This window comes from Magallana gigas, chromosome 2, assembly GCF_963853765.1.
Source record: "Magallana gigas chromosome 2, xbMagGiga1.1, whole genome shotgun sequence".
Lineage (NCBI taxonomy): Eukaryota > Metazoa > Mollusca > Bivalvia > Ostreida > Ostreidae > Magallana > Magallana gigas.
Window position 1 is genome coordinate 17,793,809 of NC_088854.1, and position 22,534 is coordinate 17,816,342.

The following is a 22,534-nucleotide window of genomic DNA, read 5'->3' on the forward strand; positions in this document are numbered from 1 at the left end:
CGTGTGGATAAATCTTTGATCCGCCTCAGATGCAAACAAAATGGCGTCTCACGAGCAAGCAGACGCTCGGCTTTTTATCTTAAATATTGTGTAGTAGGAATTGTATCTTGCGTATTTTTGTCAAATATCATAACACGGAGGTAAATATTCTTCGAATTTGGACCCAAACAAAAAATGCCCTGTCATCAAAATGGATTACAAGCATGTGTCATTGCAATGATACAGCTGAGAAACGTTTTCATAGGCTTACCTTTTTTAAGGTGACTTCCGAACTGTTTGAAGTAGATTTTCTTCATTTCCAACTCTTATAGTTTCTTAAAAATTCGTTTATTTATTTATTTTGGTTTGTAGCTGAAAACTACGAATAGATAGCGTTTTATATCAATCGGCAATAATGGGTACTCGACAATATTGGGTACTCGCACGTTATATAGCAATATTTACATTCTAATGCGTTTTTCCATTAAATTCAGTGATGTTTAAATGCCTCTAAATGCAACCAAATCACTGCGTATCAATTTATGAGTAATTTACATAAGTAATTCTCAAACAGTGATTTCTAGGTTAAAAAATGTATTTCATTTATGTTGTCAAAACACCATGTTTTATAATTATTCAACAAAAAAGTTGACTTTATTGTTAAGAGCAACATTTCAAGAGCTATTTTTCATGGATTATATTTTCATGCTCATCGATCTCATCACAACAGTCTATGTGAAAACCAGTTTAAACCGGTTTTAAGAAACAGCTGTTCTTGCTGTTTCTAAATCACTCTCTCCGTGATCTGCACTTTATATCAATTTATTTAAGTAAATAATTAAAATGTTCAGTAATGGAATGTAAATATAAGCATTAAATGATTTATTTTTGACGTCGTCGTGTCAGTAACTGCAGTCAGGTGAGTAGACAAATCCTCATAAGGCGCTAACGCGCGTTATTCAATTTGTCTGCTCACCTGACGGCAGTTATTGACACGACGACGTCAAAAATAAATCATTCAATGCTATATTAATTTAGGGGATAGTGATCATGACTTAAGATTCCCGAAAGATCATGTTTATGGATCGACATCGTATATTAGAACGTTCTTCAAAATTATAATTGCTCTTGTCAAAGAAGGCCTAATTAAACTCAGTTATAGTTCATTTCTGACTTTTATAACAAGTATCGATCAAACTCTCGAACGCAATCACAGACGTCGACATTTCGTGTTTAGTTCATTCACGGTCAAATTTGACCCTTATGCTTCTCTGTAAGACTGTCCGTTTTGTACGTAAAAGAAATTAGAAAAGCTTGTCTATTTAATGTCCGATGAAAATCATAATGGTCCCGAATCTGATTCTGCGATAGAACTTCCTCTGAAAATGTCTAAGTAGACTGTAACTCAGCTCTCAATAGCTTTGTTTTTAATTTTCAAACCGCTCTTTGACCTCACGGAAGTGGTACTATTCTGCCTAGCTTCAATCGTTTTTCAATTGTACAAAAAAAGGACTATGTGCGGTATGGTCTAATATCTGCCCCCAATTTTAACCAATTTTTAAATAGTGTCGTATAAAAATCAAATCTTCATAAATCATTGTACAGTGGACGCCTATCACTTTAATCTTGATTTTAATCACCATTGCTCATTGGCTTTTTATCTATGACGTCAACTTTATGACCTTATTCCCGCAAATTTGCAAACGGATGAAAATATTCTCATTTTTGCTTTATATTTTGCATTCGGGAGTATAGAGCGCAGGTCTGCTCAAGTATAATTTTAACATATGTTTTTCTTCAGATAATTATACCCATTATACTAAAAGTTGTTACTTGAGCAAGCCTGCGCTCAATGATTCCCAGTCGAAAAATCATCGGAAAACACCCATATTTTGCTTCAAACATTAATTTATCAAAATTAGGCAATCTTCATGACGTCATGTCTACACTAAGACGTCACTGTGGTGATAACCTTTTGCACCCTTATTTTTAATATGATTCTAACTATCTTAACCCTTATTTTTAAAGCGCTTTATAAAACTTTAATTTTGGGGGCAAAAAATGCATAAAACCGCACATAGTCCTTTATCACTTAAATATGATAAAAAGTGTTGTCTTGTCAAAAGTAGTGTCTTATTAATTTATTATGAGAATGAAATACTTGCAACATTGTTGAACTATATTTTGTTACGTCATGCTCATCGAAGCGGCCTCTATGTCATCATAAAAAAGAAAGATATGGAGCAATATTATCGTCATAATTTGCAACTGATGTGTATATAAGAAATAAGGTATCGTTTTTGGATGTATATCCGGATATATTTACATTTTTCACTCTCTTCCCCTGTGATAACACTACGTGTCGATTTTGTTCTATAGAGTCCAATAACTTCAAATGACGTATAATAATATAAGCGGGGTTTGCTTATTTACATTAAAATATTTTACCGTACAATGGCTGAAAATTATATAAATATAAGTAATATGAAATCATTCTTTGAATATTATGAGGTGATGATTTCGGTCGGGGCGTGATCAAATCTATCATAAAGCCCTTCGGGCTTTATTGGATTTGATCACGCCTCGACCGAAATTATCACCTCATAATCCTCAAAGAATGATCCCTTATTCCTTTAATAACTATGGGTTGGTCATTATCTTTCATTTGTTTATACAAAACGAATTTACATGTATTAGAGAAAGGGTGTAAATAATATAATTTTAGACACATGAAATACATATCTTCTCTGCATTGATTTTGCATAAATATGTACGAGTATGCATTTTACGATACAGACCTACCACTATGTTGAGTAGGAATTTTCTTATATTTCTAATGCTTTCTTTCAACGCCAAATATTCATGCTCAATATTTAAGCACTTGTGCAGCTGTGGACTTATCTTTAACGTAAGCAGATTGTCATTTCAGATCCAGGGGGTTTACCATTATCAACTTTTTTTATTAAACAAAAGGGACGATTAATGTTTGTTTATTATTCTAATATACGGTAACCTCATGTGTGTCAAATTGAAGAAATACTAAAACCTAGTTTAAAGATTTTTAAACCAAATGTATTTATTAACAACTCATTCACAAAGAGCATTTGTGAAGTTCAAATTTTAATTTTGTGGCAATTTGGTTCACATTCATAATGTTTATTGTTGTAGATCGTTTAATAGACAGTTAATTCATTAGGTTATTTGTTTATCTTACCACATGTTATTGAAAAAGAGAAATTAACACTTAATACGGACTTGATATTTAGAACTATCATTTAAATTATAATTAGATATTTTGCAAAAATATCAATTATTTTCAAAAATGTAGTGGCAATTGATAAGAAAACAAAAATTTCATATTCTTGTGTTGATTAAATGTTTTAATTTATATTTTTCACATAGATATATATTGATTATATCAATATAAATGTTTTGATTCTAAGAATTACGCAATACATTAGGCAAGATAGAAAAAAGATATGAATTGAATGCAAAATCACTTGATTTTTTCCTATGATAATCAATACAATTATTAAATGGCATTTTTAGACAAATCCAAGAATCTAAACTAGTTTCAAATTTGTGAGTATTATTCAAACGATGGATCAATCTTAGCTGAGGGTGACTAAATGTTTCTTTTTTTTCTTGGCTAGGATCTTTCTAAATTGCAGCCTGGCCCGTTGGATTTATCAACGTTATAGAAATTGAATTGTCTTTATGTTTACTTCTTGATAAGGCTTTGTGCCAGATAGTTACTTATAGCAAAACAGAAAAAGTATAGATGTATGATTTAGGCATATAATCAATGTATGAATAATCTCTCGTCAAAAACTGGAAAGTATTGTTAATCGATGAAACATGGGTCAAGGGGCTAGTAAAAAAAATCAGCCCAAGGAATATTTTTTAGATCATGAATAGATTGCAGCAAATAACAGATAATAAATTCAATAACAGAATTCTGCTGTAAGATTGTTTACATTCAATTAGCTATAAGTGTCTTAAAGGAAACCAGTGATTTCTCTTAAATGCTGGGTAGAAGGATCGAATGCGATGGCGTAAAACACAAATTTTATTATCATTGGCATCCTTTTAATCCTGAAAAAATTAAACTTGCATAAACATTTGCAAGATGATTTGTATCATTATAACGCTATACCCATCACACACACACAATGTGTGTACGATCTTGTAAATTAGTTGATATGTGGTAGCAATATGTCGTGTACAGTTTAGTGAAGTCGAATGATTCTCTTCATTCCCGTTCATAATTATCGTGTTTAAATAAACTAAATAAGCTATTTTGTTTTCAAAATATTGACACGGTAAACTTTTAGTTAACGTCTTTATGACGTCGACTCTGACCAGAAAAATCTGACTTTTCACAACAAGACTTTACCAAAAATTATTGCTGTCGTAAGAAAGTAACTATCCAGATTTTATTGGTCCATAAGAAACCATTGATTTACCAAAGATGAAACTCATATGTTTAATCCAATGTATCAGCGGACTTTTGACGTTTAAAAAGCGGTTCAATTCCATTTTCATGACTTTTAAGCTAGAATCATAAATTATAAAAACCCATATATTTATTTCAGAATGCAATTTAACATAAGATAATACTCAGTATAATAAAAAACTCATCACATTTTTAAAAAAAAAATGTACGTCGAATCCCTACGGAATAAAAATAGCATTACTTCTGTTTTAAATAGGTTGAAATTTACATATAGATGGGTCGAATACTAGGACCTCCGAGAGGTAACCTGGTCGTACTCCTTCTCTTGCGTCTATATCGTTTTTTATCTTCATCGTCATCATCATCATCCCGGTCTTTGAGTAGACCCCAGCATTTCTTACAGCACATTCCAATGGCCCCCAATACAACGATAGACACGCCACTGATTATTCCGATCTCCGTCAAAGTGAACCACTGGGGTCTTTCCTCGTTCATGTTTACTTGAAGATGAAATAAATATACTAAAATGTCAATTAGTGTGGAAACAACCAACAAGAAAAAATATAGTTTGGAAATTATTCGGTAGTATTTTTAGAAACATGCAGATAAATTGGTTGTAGTTTAAAAGACATTTCATGCATATACATCAGACGTAATTCATAAATCTTTCGATACTTAATTTTTTTTAAATATGTATGTAAGATTTCTATAAGTTAACAACTTCAACCATATATTTCATTCCATTTTTAAACGTTATTCTTTCTGTGTGAAAAGTTTTGAAAGACATAAAATTTGTTTATAATTTAAAAAATCATAATTTCATTGCAATTTATTGAATCTGATCAGTTGAAAAGGAATTGAATAAATGAACTTAACTTTAAATGATAAAACCACGCCCTTTCGGGATATGAAACGTAATAGCAACGCAGAAAATCAAATGACAAACAAAGGTGATATTGACAAAGATATAACAATGCGAACATATATGCGCACACGGTTTACAAAAGTTAAAGTACGTGTAATAAACTCGTTTAAAGGGGCATGGTCACGATTTGGTGAAATTCTGTTTGTATGTGTATTATTTACAACGCTTTAGAAATGCATTTCTAATGGTCAAATAAAATTTGAGAGTCATTCGTAGAATTATAAGCAAGATACAGAGCTCACAATTCTTAATCATGTAAACAAGGCTCGTGCCCTGTTTTTATTTACATATGTTCAATATACCTGTAAAAAATCTTTTTTCCAGCTTATTTGTCTTTCTTTTCATTCATCTTAATCATAGATAAACACGTCCTAACGTTTAAAACATTCGATTTCGATTTATAACTGAAATTTTTCTTCAACGTTCAAAATGTAAACAGACGCTTTGTTTACATAGCAAAGAATTTCAAGCTCTGTAACTCGATTATAACTCAACAAATGACACTCAAATTTCGGTTGCCTATAAAAAATGACTTTTTGATACATTGTTAATACTAAAATCGGAAAAATAATTTTTGACCAAAATCGTGACCATGCCCCTTTAAAAGAAGTTAAAATTTCGTTGACATGCAATGTAGTAAATCTATTTGCATAAAGTTCTTTGTTGTTACTATTTCCTTTTATTTATTCATTTCAGTAAAGTCGTTTGTATGTTGATTACAAATAAATTCCTTTAAAAAAAACTTGTTGAAGAAAGAAATGGAAATAATTTACCAGATTATTACAATTAACGTATTTGTAAGAATGTTCCTTTGTTCAAATGTCAACCATGGTTCTGACTTATTAACTGATTTAAAGTCAAAGTCGATATCGTGTCACAACACAAGATCAATGCTTTTGGGGTTTTATCTTTGTAGTTGCCAATTACTTTTTATCATCCTTTAAAAAGAATGTGTCACTTGTTAATTCTTTTTAAAAGTGTAAAATATATTACATAAAGACCTTTTTATATGTTCAATTCACAAGTAATGAATTTGTTAAGTATTCAAATAGGGGAAGGATATGATAAGGATCAAATCATTATGCTTTAAATGAACTAAAGTTATGCAGACTTGTGCCGATGCTATAATAATGAATAATGATAATTATTGAAAAACTGTATTTTGTGTGATGACACATATCGGCTTTGTAACCCGAAAATAATTTAATTCGTCACCAGTGACAATTTCATCAAATAGTTGTCTTCGATAAATGACGAAAATAGTGGTAACAGGATTAATCGACTTAAGATTGCAATAATTTTGTGTGTGTTGGGGGGGGAGGGGCAATTATAGAGTTGCATGTCATTAAATTTTCTACGTGAGCATTGTTTAGCAATTAGTTCCATTCTAAAATATATGGTATTTTCCAAAACTTTAAATGAGATGTTTTATTTACAATAGGACAGTACTGAAAAAAAGATGAAGTCATTTTACCAAATTGAATATTGAGACCAAAGGTGTTGAATTAAAGACCCCGGTCCGTTGAAAATTTACCCGCATAGTGGAATATCGATCATAAAACCTATTCAAAATCCACAACCAAATAAGCACGTTATTTAAATAATATATATAACTTGGATTGATTTAACCAGTTGTTTTTATGTTTATTCTTAGCATTTAATGCTTACATGCTTACATGTTTTAACATTCAGACGAAAAAATGAAACATTTTGATGACTATATTTAGAATTACAATATTATCCCTTAAAATATGAATCAACTATTTTATTCATAGTGAATCTTTTGCCTATAATAGTTGCTGCTTTGTGTTATTCATATATTTCTAAAATTGCGACCGCGCTGTAGATATATAAATCCTTTATCTAATAATAGTTAGATACATTGTATTATTAGGCATAGTGTATATTTTTCTATTACGTAAAAAATATAGAACGTCAGGTGCCTGTGGATTGAATTAAGCTACATGTATGTCGATTTGCTTAAAACGTCACATATATATTGGACATATTTATCAGAGATTTTGACAATTTTATTTTAATTAAGAGACAATCATCATATCCCGATAAAAGGGGGGATCATGGTTGATGTCAGTTTTTTTAAAAAAGAGACATTATTTGTATTCTGTTCTAAGTACAATTGAAAACAAATAACCTATTTTCTTTAAGATACAAAATATTTTGACAGTAAAAACTTATAGTTAATATGTCCTTGGTGACCTTTAATCTATGTCCCATGAGGGAATGAAAATCAGTTCTATGTCCTAAAAAGATACTAACCCAACTCGTCCGTCACATTCAGAAGCAAAAGGTCATCTTCTTAGGTTTAGTTACATAGTTTTATAAATGGATACAAAGTTTTCAGTCTTAATATTAAACGATTGTTATACCAAATCAACCTTAACAAATCACACAATAAAGCATATGTATCGGAAAGTAGGACAGAATTGAAATTTTAAAACTAAAACTATATATGTAAATTTTAACCACATAGCGCAAAATCCAGTTCAATTAAAAAACAGTTTAAAACTCTGAACTTGGAGTTAATTTTCAACAAGGTCAATTCTCAACGTGTCGAGATATTCAAAGTTTATAAAAATCTTTTTTAAGCTGTTGAAAAATGACCACGGGTATAAATTCCACCACTTTTGGTCCCAGTTTTCAATGTTGAAAAATGACCCCGGGTCAATATTTAACGTTGAAAAATGACCCCCGGTTCAATTTTCAACCCGGGTCTATATTCTCCGTTAAAACTCCATAAGTGTAAGATGTAATCATACTTTCTCTCTTTGTTGTTGGTTGTATTGTTGTCGTGGTCTGTGAAGTTGATGTAGTTGGTCTGGCTGTTGAACTTGTGGATGTTGTTGTTACTTTCGTTGTTGCAATTTTAGTCGTACCTTATGATATAGAGTTGCATGTCATGTCATATCAAATCATATAATATTATAAAAATCGAACAATATCAATGAGCTTCGTGTATGAATAAATATATTTTTGTTACTTTATCTTCTTTTATGTTCTTCAGCGATAAACTAAACTTTTGATGCAAAATACAATTTATTTCTTACAAGAAATAGCATATATTAGTGTGTATTGTCTAAGGACAGTACGTACAAAGTTTAAGCCAACAAAATGAAAGTAAAAAAACCCATACTTTTTCTCTTTGTCATTGGTTGTTTTGTTGTGGTCAGTGTCGATAATGTAGTTTGTGTAGCTGGTCTGACTGTTGAACTTGTTGATGTTGTTGTTAGTTCTGTTGTTGCAATTTTAGTCGTACCTCAAAAAAAGATTTGCATATAATATCATATCACCAAAATAAAATGGTATCTATAAGCTTCGTGAACGAATAAATATCGTTTTGCATTACTTGCAATGCACTAAATTTTCGAGGCAAATATGCTGTATTTCTTACTGAGTCTAATGACACAATCTTCGTTTTCTTTCCCATCTGCATCATTGTCTGCAAATATTAATGGTTATTTTTATTTCTATTTTCCATTTTATGGATTCATTTTGATTGGAAACTTCGACAAATAATAAATAAAACACTTAAGATTTAATCTCGTACATATGTAATTGCATCTGAGACCTACAAATTTTGAATTTAATGACCAATGAATGTTGTCCTATTCAGTACATGTAGCTACCGATCTTTTGAGATGCAAGCGCAAATGAAATCGCATTTCTGAAGTTTATTGGTAACAAATGAACATTAACATGTCATCGACATGATAATGATCAATAACTACAGAAAACCTTTATAATCATTGCATATCTCTTCATCCACTCGTCCATCACAATCATTGTCTAAACCATCGCCAACTTCCATAGGTTGAGGCCGACATTCCTGTGCAGTAGAAAATAAATCTAAATATAGAAGGCTTTCTTTGGTGTTTCATGCCAGTATCAAGGCAGAAAATATGGCAAAAAAACCTCATAACTCGTGTTTCCCGCAAAGATTGTAGTTCTATTTTAAACTTTAATTTTGCGGACAGAGTATGAAAAAAATATATGCAAATATACCTGAATGCCATAACATACATGTAAAAAAGAATAACATTTCTTTTTGGGTATCAAAATTTAAAATCAATTAGGGAAAGTTTCGTATTTCATATTCTTGATGCTGTTATCATGTTGAATTGTATGCACTTTATCATTCCACACGTGCATTATTTAAGTAGTCTGTTACAAAAATACTTGTTATAAACGTGCTCTCAATTTTTTTTAATTACTAACACCTTGCACTTAATACCTGATTGATTGCTGTAAATCTTTGACCAACTGGAAAAGCGTATGATTCATATGGAGCTCCGCCATATAAAATGCCACCAATTGGTAATGTTCCTGATGAATGTCTCAATGTGTGGCTGCCATGTGGGATCTTAATGTAACCGGTCGAGATATTGTTAATTTGAGAAACACTGAAAACCCCTCCTTGTGGGATGGGATTTTCATCTAATACCAAATCCTTATATGACAGCCCTTCCATCAGGAAAATAAAGGTGTTGTCGAAGTTTTCATCCTTAGATGATTTTGGTGTCGAGAAAGAGTAAAATACATTATTTTGCTCTATTGGTGGAACAAGAGTCATGGCGGGATCGCCATGCCCTCCAGAAGTTCCACTGGGAACATACTGAACTGCTAAGACCGGTTTGTTGGATGAAATAAAGTAAGTACTTGAAACTCTTGTTTCGTAAAACTGTCCTGTTTTTAAAGTGTGTATGTGATGATTGTTGATGGTAATCACTGTGTCATCTTCACTTGCCAAAACTCTGACGAGGTTTGGATTTGTATCAGGCACAGGTCTCATTGCAAAACGTTTTCCCCAAACATTCACCGGGGGTATTTGCTCCTCAATGTGATCTCTAGATATTCCTGCTCCAATGTTTGTTACCGTAGATCCTCCAAAAACAGATATTTTCTGTGATGCTTGAACAAAGGTCCCTGTTAAGTCACCTTGACACTGGAGTTGCAATACCCCAAACCTACTGATGGAGGTATTAAGCCAGTCATTATTCCCATACTTTTTATTCTCAAAAATGATTATCCCACCATTTGTTGACTTGATCTTTATTTGCAGTCTGGTTCTGTCTTTTGTGGCTACGATTACTATTGCAGATTTATAGAATCGTTGAGTATTCGAATAGAAGGAAGGTACAAAATACTGCGTTCCTAAAACATCAACGGGTATTCCAAGAAACCCGTCTGTTGATTTGTCGGCGCTGTTAATGCCAAAAACCACAATTTCATCAGATGAAATAATATGGACAGCTTTACGGGATCGTTTTGTTCCTTGAACTCTGAGAGACTTTGGAAGTGTTACTTGTCTAACAACTCCTTTTGTCACTGTTATGTTTTCTCCAGGGTAAATATCTTTCGCATATGGAGCTGATATTGAAACACTAACAGTGGCAAGACTGGAAGTCGTTATAAATAATTTTAACGGGATTCGTGAAGGATCTCCACGTAAGGCACGGGATGCTTCCATGAATCCAATGATGAAATCTCTCCCCATGTTGTCTGGTATTTCTTTACCTAGTATTACATAATTTCAAAATTTAGTCAGCTACATGTTACAATTTATCGTAAATCAAATTGTCATAGTTTTTGTTCGGAAGGACTATGTGCGGTATTATGCATTTGTTGCCCCCAAAATTAAAGTTTTTTAAAAAGTTTTAAAAATAAAGTAGAAGATAATTGAAATCATATCGGAAATGAGTGTGTAAAAGATTATCACCACAGTTACATCATATTGTAGAAATGACGTAATGAAGATTGTCTTATTTTGATAAATTGATGTTTTGTAGCAAAATATGGGTGTTCCAAGGGTTTTTCGACTAGGTAACTAGGTGCAAACTTGCTCAAGAACCATTTTTTAGTATGATGTGTATAATCATATGAAGAAAAACATAATTATGTTAAAATCGTACTTGAGCAGACCTGTGCTCTATACTTCCGAATGCAAAATAAAAAGGAAAAATTACAATTTTTTCATTATGCGGGAATTTAATCATTTAGGCGATGTCATAAATAAACAGCGAATGAGCAATGATGACTAAAATCAAGATTAAATTGATAGGCATCCTCTGTACAATGATTTATGAAGATTTGATTTTCATATGATACTGTTTAGAAATTGGTTAAAATTGGGGGCAGATATTTGACCATACCAATTATAGTCCTTTAAAAAAATGTGATTTTTACATTGATGTTACATGTTATCAATCTATTTGTTTGCTTATCTCTCCCTCACGTGATATACGAATGAGTTAAGCCCTTTAGTGTGAAAATTTTATGTTTAATGGTTGGGACAACTCTTCTTATGGATTGAATGCAGAACGGGGGGATTTGTTTCTTTTTCATTATCCTAAATAAAACATTGTTCATTTCTCTAAAGTTTATTTCAGAAATTAATACCGGGTCATTTCTTTAGGTGACCATTTTTCTACATGTCAATAGAAATATTAGCCCATATATAAATGAATTTGAAGTTAAAGGGACTTCGACACGGTTTGAGTTAAGAATTTTAAATTCTATGTTTCCATTTTTATTATTTCGATTAGTAGTTTGGGTATTTTTAATGTTTTGTCAAAATTCGAAGTTCAAATATTGAGTAATAAGCAAGATACGGAGTTTGATATTCTTTGTTTTGTAAACAAACCTCACGCATTGTTATTGTGTACACATGTATTCATTGTTGGTATAAATTTCGGTCAATTGTTGTTGCTTTTTGGGAGTTTATTTTAATTAACTCTCCTATGCAGTCACTCTGGCAAACCGAAAGTGAAACAGTGTTTGGACCTAAGCACAAATCATCACCGCTGAAAAGTCTTAGTTCTTGCATATAATAGAAAAATTCGACGTAATGTATGCTGAAGCATTGTTTTCCAAGGAAACTTATCTATAAACACTTTGAAAATAGTAAGATTTTATATAATACGAACAATTTAGATATTTATGTAGTCTCGTGTATTCCTACGCCAGAGTTTAATATACAGTACCGATCAGACCCAACCTAACAGAAAGTAAACCCCAACTAAACCCTGGGTTTACTTTCTGGGTTTACTCTGGGTTTACTAGAGTGGACCCAGAGTAAACCCCAAGTAAACCCAGAGTGGACACAGAGAGTAAACCCCGATCAGAAGAATACCCTGAAAGCAGACGCTACATGTGTATTCGGAATATACACGGGGCAGGAATTACAGGCAGTATGAAGATAAGATAAAATACAGGTCTGCTTCACACTTCAGTGCGTATAGTTGACTCCAAAAGTAATTCTCGAGTAAACCCAAAGTAAACCCCGAGTGGACCCAAATTTTCAAAAAGTAAACCCAAAGTAAACCCAGAAAGTAAACCCGGGGTTTAGTTGCGGTTTACTCTGGTGTTAGGTTGGGTCTGATCGGTACTGTAGTCTCGTTCAACCAAAAGCTCGGCTGTCTCCGTAAATCTCCGACAAACAGAGAGGCTCTCTTGCTTGTCGGAGTTTAACGGAGACAGCTGAGCGTCTTGTTGAACGAGACTGGAGTTCAATATCAATAGTGCTTGGATCCATACAATTTTTAGAATTGTTTCGATTACTAATACAAAGTTTGAAATCTATCTTTAAATATTACACAACATGATTCATATGGGGTTTCTCTAAATTCTTGTCTGAAAAGTCTAATTAAAATTCATATTATAAAAAAGTGCGTAATTTAAATACAGACTAGAAACTAATTGCCACGCAAGATAAGTTGATTCAAAATAAATGATAATCGATAAAATCAACTCCCGTCAGTACTTCAATACTTTGATTCTGTTATAAAATTATATATCAAAACATTGAGTCAGTTTACTTTCTTTGCCCCACGAGTCATTTTGTCAAAAAATGGTAACTCCAAGCTTTAGATCATCTATAAACAAATATAAATTCGAGTTTTGTTTACTTAACGAAATCTTAACTCTGTATCTCTGTTATAACTTGACTTCTAACATTAAAATTTGGTCAATCGTTCAAAGTGTGCAAGTAAACCATTTCATACATAGAAAAAAAAATTGAATTTTGATTAAAAATCGTGTCGATGTATATTTCATTGGCGTAACTTTTTGTCATTGGCATAGGGATGAGTCGGTTGTGACAGGAAAGATATACATAAAATGTATACTTAAGACTCAGGGTTTATGTTGTATATGGTTAGGTACATGAAAATCTTTGATAAATGGTAATTGCTGATCTTGACCATAAATAAATAAGCATAGGTTTTACATGAGGAAATTCTACAGAATATGAAGTTCTGTCATTAAGGGGGATGTGCGGCCATTCTTGAACTGGCCAGTTTCTGCTCGAAACTGGCCAATAATGTTACCAAAAGATATTAATGCAATAAATACGAAGTCCTACATGTCATTTTGTTTGAAAAGTATCCATACAAGAACAGGACAATGCCTTTTTAATCACATAGATTAGCTGTCGAACTGCGCAGTTACAGCCTTATATTGAATATTTAAAAATATAAAAGGTTTTCATTGGTGTCCTCTCTTAAACCATTTGTTGAGAAAAATGCCGTCTAAACTTGCTTATTTAAGTTGTAACTTTGTCTAAAAGTTAGGTACCCTATTCTTAAAATGGGCCTCAAAAAACCACAAGATATATTTGTCTTTGTCTCAAAGTAAGGTACCCTATTCTTAAAAAAGGATCTCAAAAAACCACAAGATATATTTGTCTCTAGAGGTACATTGCAGATATATTTTCATTGAAATATAATGTATACTTTTTAATTTAAGACAATTAATTTTTTGAAACCCTATCCAACTTCTAAAAAGAATTAACTTTAATTTATACTTCTAGAGCTAACAAATCTCCAAAAAAACAAACATGGGCAGATATAGAGAGGTATATCAAATTGACATTTTTTTCCCAATGAAAATATAACGTATACTTTTTAAATTTAAGACAGTCACTTTTTTGGACCGCTATCCCACTTCTACAAAAAAATGTACTTTATTTTATATTAGTACTTATAGAACTAACAAATCTAAAACCCTTTAAAACAAACATGGGACAAGTATGGAGATGTATATAAAATTCAAAACGGATTCTTTAGAATTTACATATACTTTCTTCTATAAAAATATAACGTCAATTTTTCTCCATAGACACAGGAGTTCTAAGTGTAGACTTGATTTTTCTTGCTCTAAAATTAGATCCCATGCCGACTGAAAAAAACAGGGTACCCCATTTTGAGGCAAAGTTATGACTTAAACGAGCAAGATTCAAACTTTTTCTCACTAATGGTTGTAGAGAGGACATCAATGAAGCCCTTTCATATTTTTCAATATTTTTAAATCTTCAAAGTAAGGCTGTAGCTGCGCAGTTCGACAGCTTATCTATGTGATTAAAAAGGCATTGTCTTGTTCTTGTATGCACATTTTTCAAACAAACTGACACGTAGGACTTCATATTTTTAGCTATTTTATCTTTTGGCAATAATTTTGGCCAGTTTCGAGCAGAAACAAGCCAGTTGAAGAAATGTTTACATTCTTATCCTCAAATGTACAAGATGGCCGCACATCCCCATTAAACAAACGCATATAACGTAAATAAAATGGAGAGAACAGATGACATTGCAAAATATTACAATTTTTTTTGTTCCTTTGGTTGACCTTATGAAATATTTAGGTTATAATACAAGTAATCAATAGACTTTTTAGTGCATATGAATCAATATTGTTGCTGAAATTTGTCAAGCATGCTTACTGAGCTATCATTGGAATTTTATGAGAGCTTGTAATGCTTCATATATTTCAGTACAATGTTTAACACTTTATGCAGTAGGAATTAAAACTTAAACATATTACTTTTATTAAAATATTGACAGTTACTGCTTTACACAGTTTATCCTGAAAACATAAAGCTCCGATTACTTACATTTTGTTTTCATTTTAGTTGAACATTGTTATTTTTTCATTTCAAGTTCTTGTTTCTACGACAAAGAGACCCCAAAACAATTTCAGGATGCTTTGCTGTTTAATTTACCGATTTGCTCCAAACTATTTAAACTGAAGAAATTTGTGACAATTCGTTACCACCGATTGGTATTTAGAAATAATCATATTATTTCAATTATCGACCGCATCCAAATGACTGATGACAACTACTTGTACGAGGATCACTGGTCGACATCATTTAACAATAGTATCAAACAATTTGGAAATAAAAAAAGTCCATATATTCCTTTATTTCTAAGAAATATTTATAATATAATTGCAGAATCGATGTCACGGCGCACGATCAAAATTTGTGTAATGTCAACAATAAACCATATAATATCGAAAGTAATAACTCTACATATTGGGGTTAAAATTAGATAATATTGAAACCCCAATTAAGTATTGTCTTGAGATTCTATGTACCAAATAATGACGGGATATATTGTCTCAAACAATTTTGTATTTGAAAAAATATAGTATAAAAAGCCGCTTTATTTTCTTATTTCTTGATTGACCCTCGTATATAAGGCAATTTCTAATGAAACGCGATAAACTAATATTTAAAAGACCCTGGCGATTTTTAAGAAATAAGTTTTATATATGGTTAGAACAGAATAGATTTGATGAAGTATTGTTGCAGGAAACTCATTTTATAGAAACATATAAAGAAAATTATAATTCCAGATGGAATGGTAACTGTATACATGCATTTTCTGACTTTCCATAAAGTAGAGGAGTCTCTATTCTTTTTCGTAAAGAACCTATTGTAGATATCCTCAACGTGCATAAATCTGAAGATGCTAGAAAACTCTTAGTAAATGTAAAAATAGACTATACTTTTATTACGTTTATCAATGTGTATGCATCAAACACGGAAAATACGAGAATAGAATTTTTTAATAGACTTAGGTCTTTTTCTTCCACGCATACAATTCTGGGGAGTAAAGTGTTTTATGGGGTGATTTTAATGAAAAATGATAAATCACAGAAACGCTTATCTGAAATCTTACATAAATTAGATCTTGTTGATATTTGGAAACATAAATATCCTGATAAAAATGGTTTTACGTGGTGCGATGCAGATAACTGCCCTAAAAGCAGAATAGATTACATATATGTTAGTAACGAAAATTTAGATTTGACGAAAAATATGATTATCAGACGCATTTCAGGTACACATAACAAAAACACGAGAATGATTACCCTTTTATTCAAACCGATTTTAAAAAAAAACTATAGACCGTTAAGTTTAACAAATACAGATTATAAAATTATTGCCTTAATATTTGCAAGACAATTACAAAAAGTTATTGATAAATTAATTAGCAAAGAGCAATCTGCATACATCAAAGAGCGATTTATTGGAATAAATGCTAGAATTGTCTTAGATATTTATGAATATTGCATAGAACATGCGAATGTTGGTATTCTTTTAATTATAGATTTTGAAAAAGCGTTCGATTCGGTGGAATGGAATTTTTTATAACACGTGCTTAAAAAATTAATTTTGGGGACCACTTTATTACCTGGGTAAACATTTTGTATACAAATTTAATCTTTAGAATTAAAAAAAAAATGGTTGGGTTTCAAAAACTTGCTCGATGTCTAGAGGAATAAGACAGGGTTGTCCTATTTCAGCTTTGTTGTATTTATTCGTAGCAGAAATGTTATCTTTGAAACTAAAAACCAATGATCAAATTAAAGGCATTCAACTTAAAATAACTCATCTACAGAAATAAAAAAATTTACAACATGCAGATGATGTTACCCTAGCTTTGGGAAATATAAAGTCACTAGAAAAGGCAATCAAAACTGTTGAACATTTTTGCAATCATGCTGGATCAAAATCTAATAAGAAAAAAAAACCACAGTGCATACTTATAGGAAATCTCAAAGACAGGTACACAGAAGTTTGTAATATTAGTGTTACCAACAATGTTGTTCGTTGTTTAGGTATCTTTATTGGACATAACAAAGAACAATGTTATAATTTTAATAGGTTAAAAATCTATGAAGATATGGAGAAATTATTCGAATCATGGAAGAAAAGAAAGTTAACAATTTTTGGAAAAACATGTGTTGTTAACTTCTTAGCCGTATCAAAATTAATATATGTTGGTTCAATCTTACCTATTCCAGAAAACGATTGAATGAAAAATAGTATTTTTAACTTTATATGGAATAAACGTGATAGAATAAGGAGAGAAACAGTAATAGGAAAACAAGAAAATGGTGGTTTAGGTTTAGTAGATATAGAGCTAAAACTAAAGACCCTAAGGCATCATGGGTTAAACGATTAACTGATGAATCTAATGTCATTAATAACATTGAAAACAGCTACTTGAATGTAATGAAAATAGATTTGAATTATTTACTGACACTGTCTGAAACAAAAACCGAAAACTTTACACTAATATCTAAATTGCCCATTTTTTATAAAGAAATATTTAGTTACTTTAATGAATGTAAAAAGACAATAGATGTATCTAATTTATCAGACGTCAAGTTTGCACGGCAGCCATTGAGGAATAACAATTTGTTTCAATACAAAGGCAAAACATTATGTTTTTAAGAAATGGATAGCGAGTAATATTTTGTATGTAAAAGATGTATTTAATGAAAATGGTGTGTTTAAATCATTACATGAATTTCCAGATATTCTGTCAAATAGATCCAATTGGTTGTTTGAATATAATATAATTCGAAATGTAATTAAGAAAAAAAGTATTTTGTTTGACATAAAATGCTGTGTTTTTACTAGAACAGATTTTGTAAATACATTCAATTTTCATAACGGTGTTCATTGTATCTTAGAAAATACGTTGTCAAGAAAGTTTAAACGTCCTTGCCATCAATCTTATTTAAGCAGAAGTTATTGTGTTTATAAAGAGTATTTGCCAAGCTTATACTAATAAGATAAAGAACATGTATGCCAAGCGTATTAGTGAATTCAACTACAACCTGCTTAACAATATCTTATGTCCCAATTCTTTTTTGCAAAAATGTAAATTAAGACAAAATGCAAAATGTGACTATTGTGACATCTCAAATGAAGATATTAAACATCTTTTTTTATTGTGATATTGTCATGATTATGGCATAATTTGAACAATGCTTTAAATTTTATTGTTAAATGGAAACATGTTGTAATTGGTTTTTAAGTTGAAACTAACCCAAAAGTAATGTTTTATAATACAATTATATCTTGTATAGCTTTTAAGATATACAAATTCAAAATGGGATGTAGAATAAAAAACGATTGTCAAGAAAGTTTAAAATTAAAACAATTTATTAAAAATTCTTTATTTAAGGATATGGGTATCATGCTAGAATTTTCAAACATGAGTTTGTTTAAAAATACGGTAAAGCGTTCGACAAACCTGCTTTAAATTACTTTTGTTCTGTTATTTTCATTCTTATTATACTGATGCGAACTTTCCTAATACCCGGGATATCTGGCTTTTGTAAATGGGTATTGTTGTTGAAGTGAAATACAGCAAAAAAAGTATCGCTTTTATTTTTTACAGTTGTTAACTATAAGAAAAATCATCTAAGTCTGGCGCTCGCAATTCTAAATTTTCGCAATTTGATCACAGCGAAATATGTAAAAAATACTTTTAAAAAGGTCGGGTGTATTTGGAAGCTTTTAGATGTCATTGTCGAAAACGGGTACATGTCGTCTAAAAAAATGCAATTCATTGCAAGAGTTAACAAGATAAATATTTGTTCAAATCTATACAGTCAGAGTCTGCTATAACTGTTCAGTCAAGTCTATTAAGAAGAAAAAGCCAAGTTTCCCATCTCTTATAGAAATCATCTAATCTGTTTGCTGACGATCTTCTTATGATATCAGACACTGTAAATGGACTACAAAAGAAACTAAACGTACAACAAAAGTACTGTCTGAAGTGGAACCTAACAGTAAATATGGACAAATCAAAAGTAGTGGTTTTCGAGAGAGGTGGAGTAATTGCAGGCACAGAAAAATGGATGTTCAACGGGAAACCTATGGATGTTGAGTCTTACTACCAGTACCTTGGTACCACATTTTCCAACGACTGAAATGGACCCAATGCTGTAAGTCACTGGCACTTCAGGCACGAAAAGCATTATATATTTTAAAACATTCTTTGAAAATCCTGAATAACCGTGATCCCAAGGTGTGTTTTTAACTTTTTGACAGCATTATCGTTCCTATTCTAACATATGGAGCAGAAGTCTGGGGAACTGATATCAACGAAGAGATTGAAGCTGTACAGAATGACTTTTGCAAATGGATATTGGGAATAAGCAAAAAAGCCACCAATATAATGGCTAGAGGAGAAAGTGGAAGACTAATCCTTTATGTTATATACATGATAAAACCAGTGAAATACTGGCTGAAAATACAAAAAATGGAAACTTCAAGATATCCAAGACAGTGTTTCGAGATGCTTTATAATTTGGATTTGTGCAGCAATCGTTCAACTCCAAACTGGGTATCTAAATTGAAATCAGTCTTAAATCACTACAGCTTTGGGGACGTTTGGTTAAGTGGTTGCCCTGGAGATCCAAAGGTCTTTATGTCAGAATTGAACCAAAGGGTGAGAGACTGTGCCCTACAGGAATGGAACTCAAAGTTAGACAATTCACCAAAGTGTGCTTTCTATGTGATGTTCAAAAAACAACTTGCATGTGAGAGTTACCTCTCCTCTCTAAGCTACCCCTTAAAACAGGCATTAGCCTCTTTCAGGTGTTCCTTACATAAATTACGTATTGAAGAGGATAGATTTTAGGGAATTGATAGTGCAGATAGATTATGTCAACTTTGTAATTTAAATCAAATTGAAAATGAAGTACATTTTCTATTTCACTGTCCAATGTTAGAGGACTTAAGAAGAAATTTTTTATTTCACTCTCCATCAGAAAGAAAAGATGTTCCAATTTGTATTGACCATCTTTTTAACAGCAATGACCAAAATGTCATCAAATGTACAGCAATTTTTATCAAAAAAGGTCTGTCAATAAGACAAGAGATGCTAACTCTATGACAACCTATGTTAAAACAATACAGTATTGTTACAAATCTTCTATGTTTATGCATTATGTATATAACATGTTTATGTTGCATATAAATATGATGCCTAGATGTACAGTGGGCAATGGCTTTTAAGTACCAAATAAACATCTTATCTTATCTTATCTTATCTATTCATCTAATCTGCAATTTCGGGTAGCTATATATCTGAGAGTTGATATATGTGATTTAATATCTATAAGTAATTCATGAATTGTTAGTGCTTCATTAAGACATCTTTTCCTATAGATATAGGATTTCATAACCAGGAAGATAGAATAAATGTCTGTAGAAATAGGGTCAGGGTGTAGCCCGAATATAAAAATTAAAGGATCTCTTTGGATTGTAATTCTCTTTGATTGACATCAAAGAGTTCTTGAACATTAGGACACTCCCATAGTACATGAAAAATTGTCTCATCGTGTTGTTTATAAAAGTTACATAACTTACTACATTCCTTTCCTATTTTAAATAGATATTTATTAGTTGTTAGAATGTGGTGGTTAATTCTAAATTGCAGCCATTGTATAGACTATATTGACTGTATAGAGATGATATAAAACTATAAATCAATTTCTAACTCATGTTATACAACCATTTCTCTCTCTCTCTATTTCTCTCTCTCTCTCTCTCTCTCTCTCTCTCTCTCTCTCTCTCTCTCTCTCTCTCTGTATCTCTCTCTCTCTCTCTCTCTCTTTATTCCAAGGAAAAATTTTGTTTTGAAGTAAATTTTCTCAGAGCTGTTATAATCACTTTATTGTATACAAAACGTATTTGATTGTTCAACTTCAAATAAAATAAAAAAAAATAAATATTTGTACAAATCTTAGAGTTATTTTAATGAGGGTTAGTATTATACAGCATTTAATTGCTTACCTGAACAGGTAAAAAACACAAAAAACCAGGCAAGTAAGATAATTCTTGCTTTGTCGCTCATCTTTTCTTTAAAAAACCTATAAATAATATCATAACAATGTTTTACTTTTTCCTATATGAAATTCCAACTTTCTCGAGATACTCTTATTCATGAAAATTTAATGTAAGGATTAAGGTTAAGAAAGGATGTTGAATATTTAACTACTAGTCCTCAGAAAGATAACCGAGGGTTCCTATCCGCTTTCATATGTTATAATCAATAGGGTTGCACGCTACAATAACACACTAAAAAAAATAATAAAGTACGTTTTATTTGGGACCGAGTCAATGCAGTTCAAAATGAAATACTTTCAAAGCGCGTGTATATAGATTTTCAACAAAAATGTTTCATCACATGGTCTCTGAACAATAGAAAATTAAAGAAAAAAAATGTTGCCTTGCATACAACATCAAATATCGCTCATTGTTTTTCATTTTTAAAAAGTTTTACGGTAATCCCATTATCCTCTTGGTCATTACGAAACATGTATGTACATTTGATTTAAAAGGCGACAAAAATTCGCCTATCATTTAAGAAGTCTCATTCCATTCATATCTATTATTTCTTTGTAAAAGGTATATATAGCACATAATTTAATGGTATTTTTTTTAACAATGAATTATACACAAACCCACTAATTAATAAAAGCTACATTTAGTTTATTATACATTGGAGTTATTTTGCCGATTTTTTTTATTAAGATTAAAAAGAGATATAATAGCAGATATTATCGCTAAGTATTTTAAAAAGAGTGTCTTGCCTTATAAACGTGGAATCGCCTTACACCTAATGGATCACTGCATAGTGATATAAAAACCTCCATGCGTTTAAACCAAAGCCCTGAGAATTTTCTTGCCTTATAAGAAGACAAAGTTAGTGACGATTGGCTTAATCAAAGAGGACCAGATAAGTCAACAGGAGGTAATCAATTTCGGCAAATTGCATAGAAATGTCATTTTTATAATCCCTAGTTGATATTGATCCTATAGTTCAAATATTGTTCGATAATAAATGTACTTATATTAATCAAATTCATATTGTCGATTTTCAATTAATCTTTGCTTACTTTCTTAACAGTTTAAATGAACATATCATCATTTTCTTTGCAGATACTCTTTTTTTCCTCGATCTTTCATAATTGGTTGATTTCTATAACATTCTAAATTTAGACGTGAAAGCACTAGCCTGCGGGTTAGCTTCCAGAACAATTAACTGTAACAATGATATAGATGGTGT

The 22,534-nt window shown here is 31.3% G+C and overlaps 1 protein-coding gene across 1 annotated transcript; it reads right to left on the bottom strand.

Moving 5' to 3' along the window:
• Window positions 1–4,650: 4,650 nt before the first annotated feature.
• LOC105321723 (uncharacterized) lies at window positions 4,651–21,336 on the bottom strand. Its single transcript, XM_066073329.1, has 7 exons — window positions 21,259–21,336; window positions 9,610–10,892; window positions 9,114–9,204; window positions 8,770–8,817; window positions 8,512–8,634; window positions 8,138–8,254; window positions 4,651–4,935 (listed from the first exon to the last, which is right to left on the bottom strand). The coding sequence occupies exons 1-7, from the start codon at window positions 21,317–21,319 to the stop codon at window positions 4,700–4,702; spliced, it is 1,959 nt and encodes a 652-aa protein (XP_065929401.1). The 5' UTR covers window positions 21,320–21,336; the 3' UTR covers window positions 4,651–4,699.
• Between the last annotated feature and the right edge of the window lie 1,198 nt (window positions 21,337–22,534).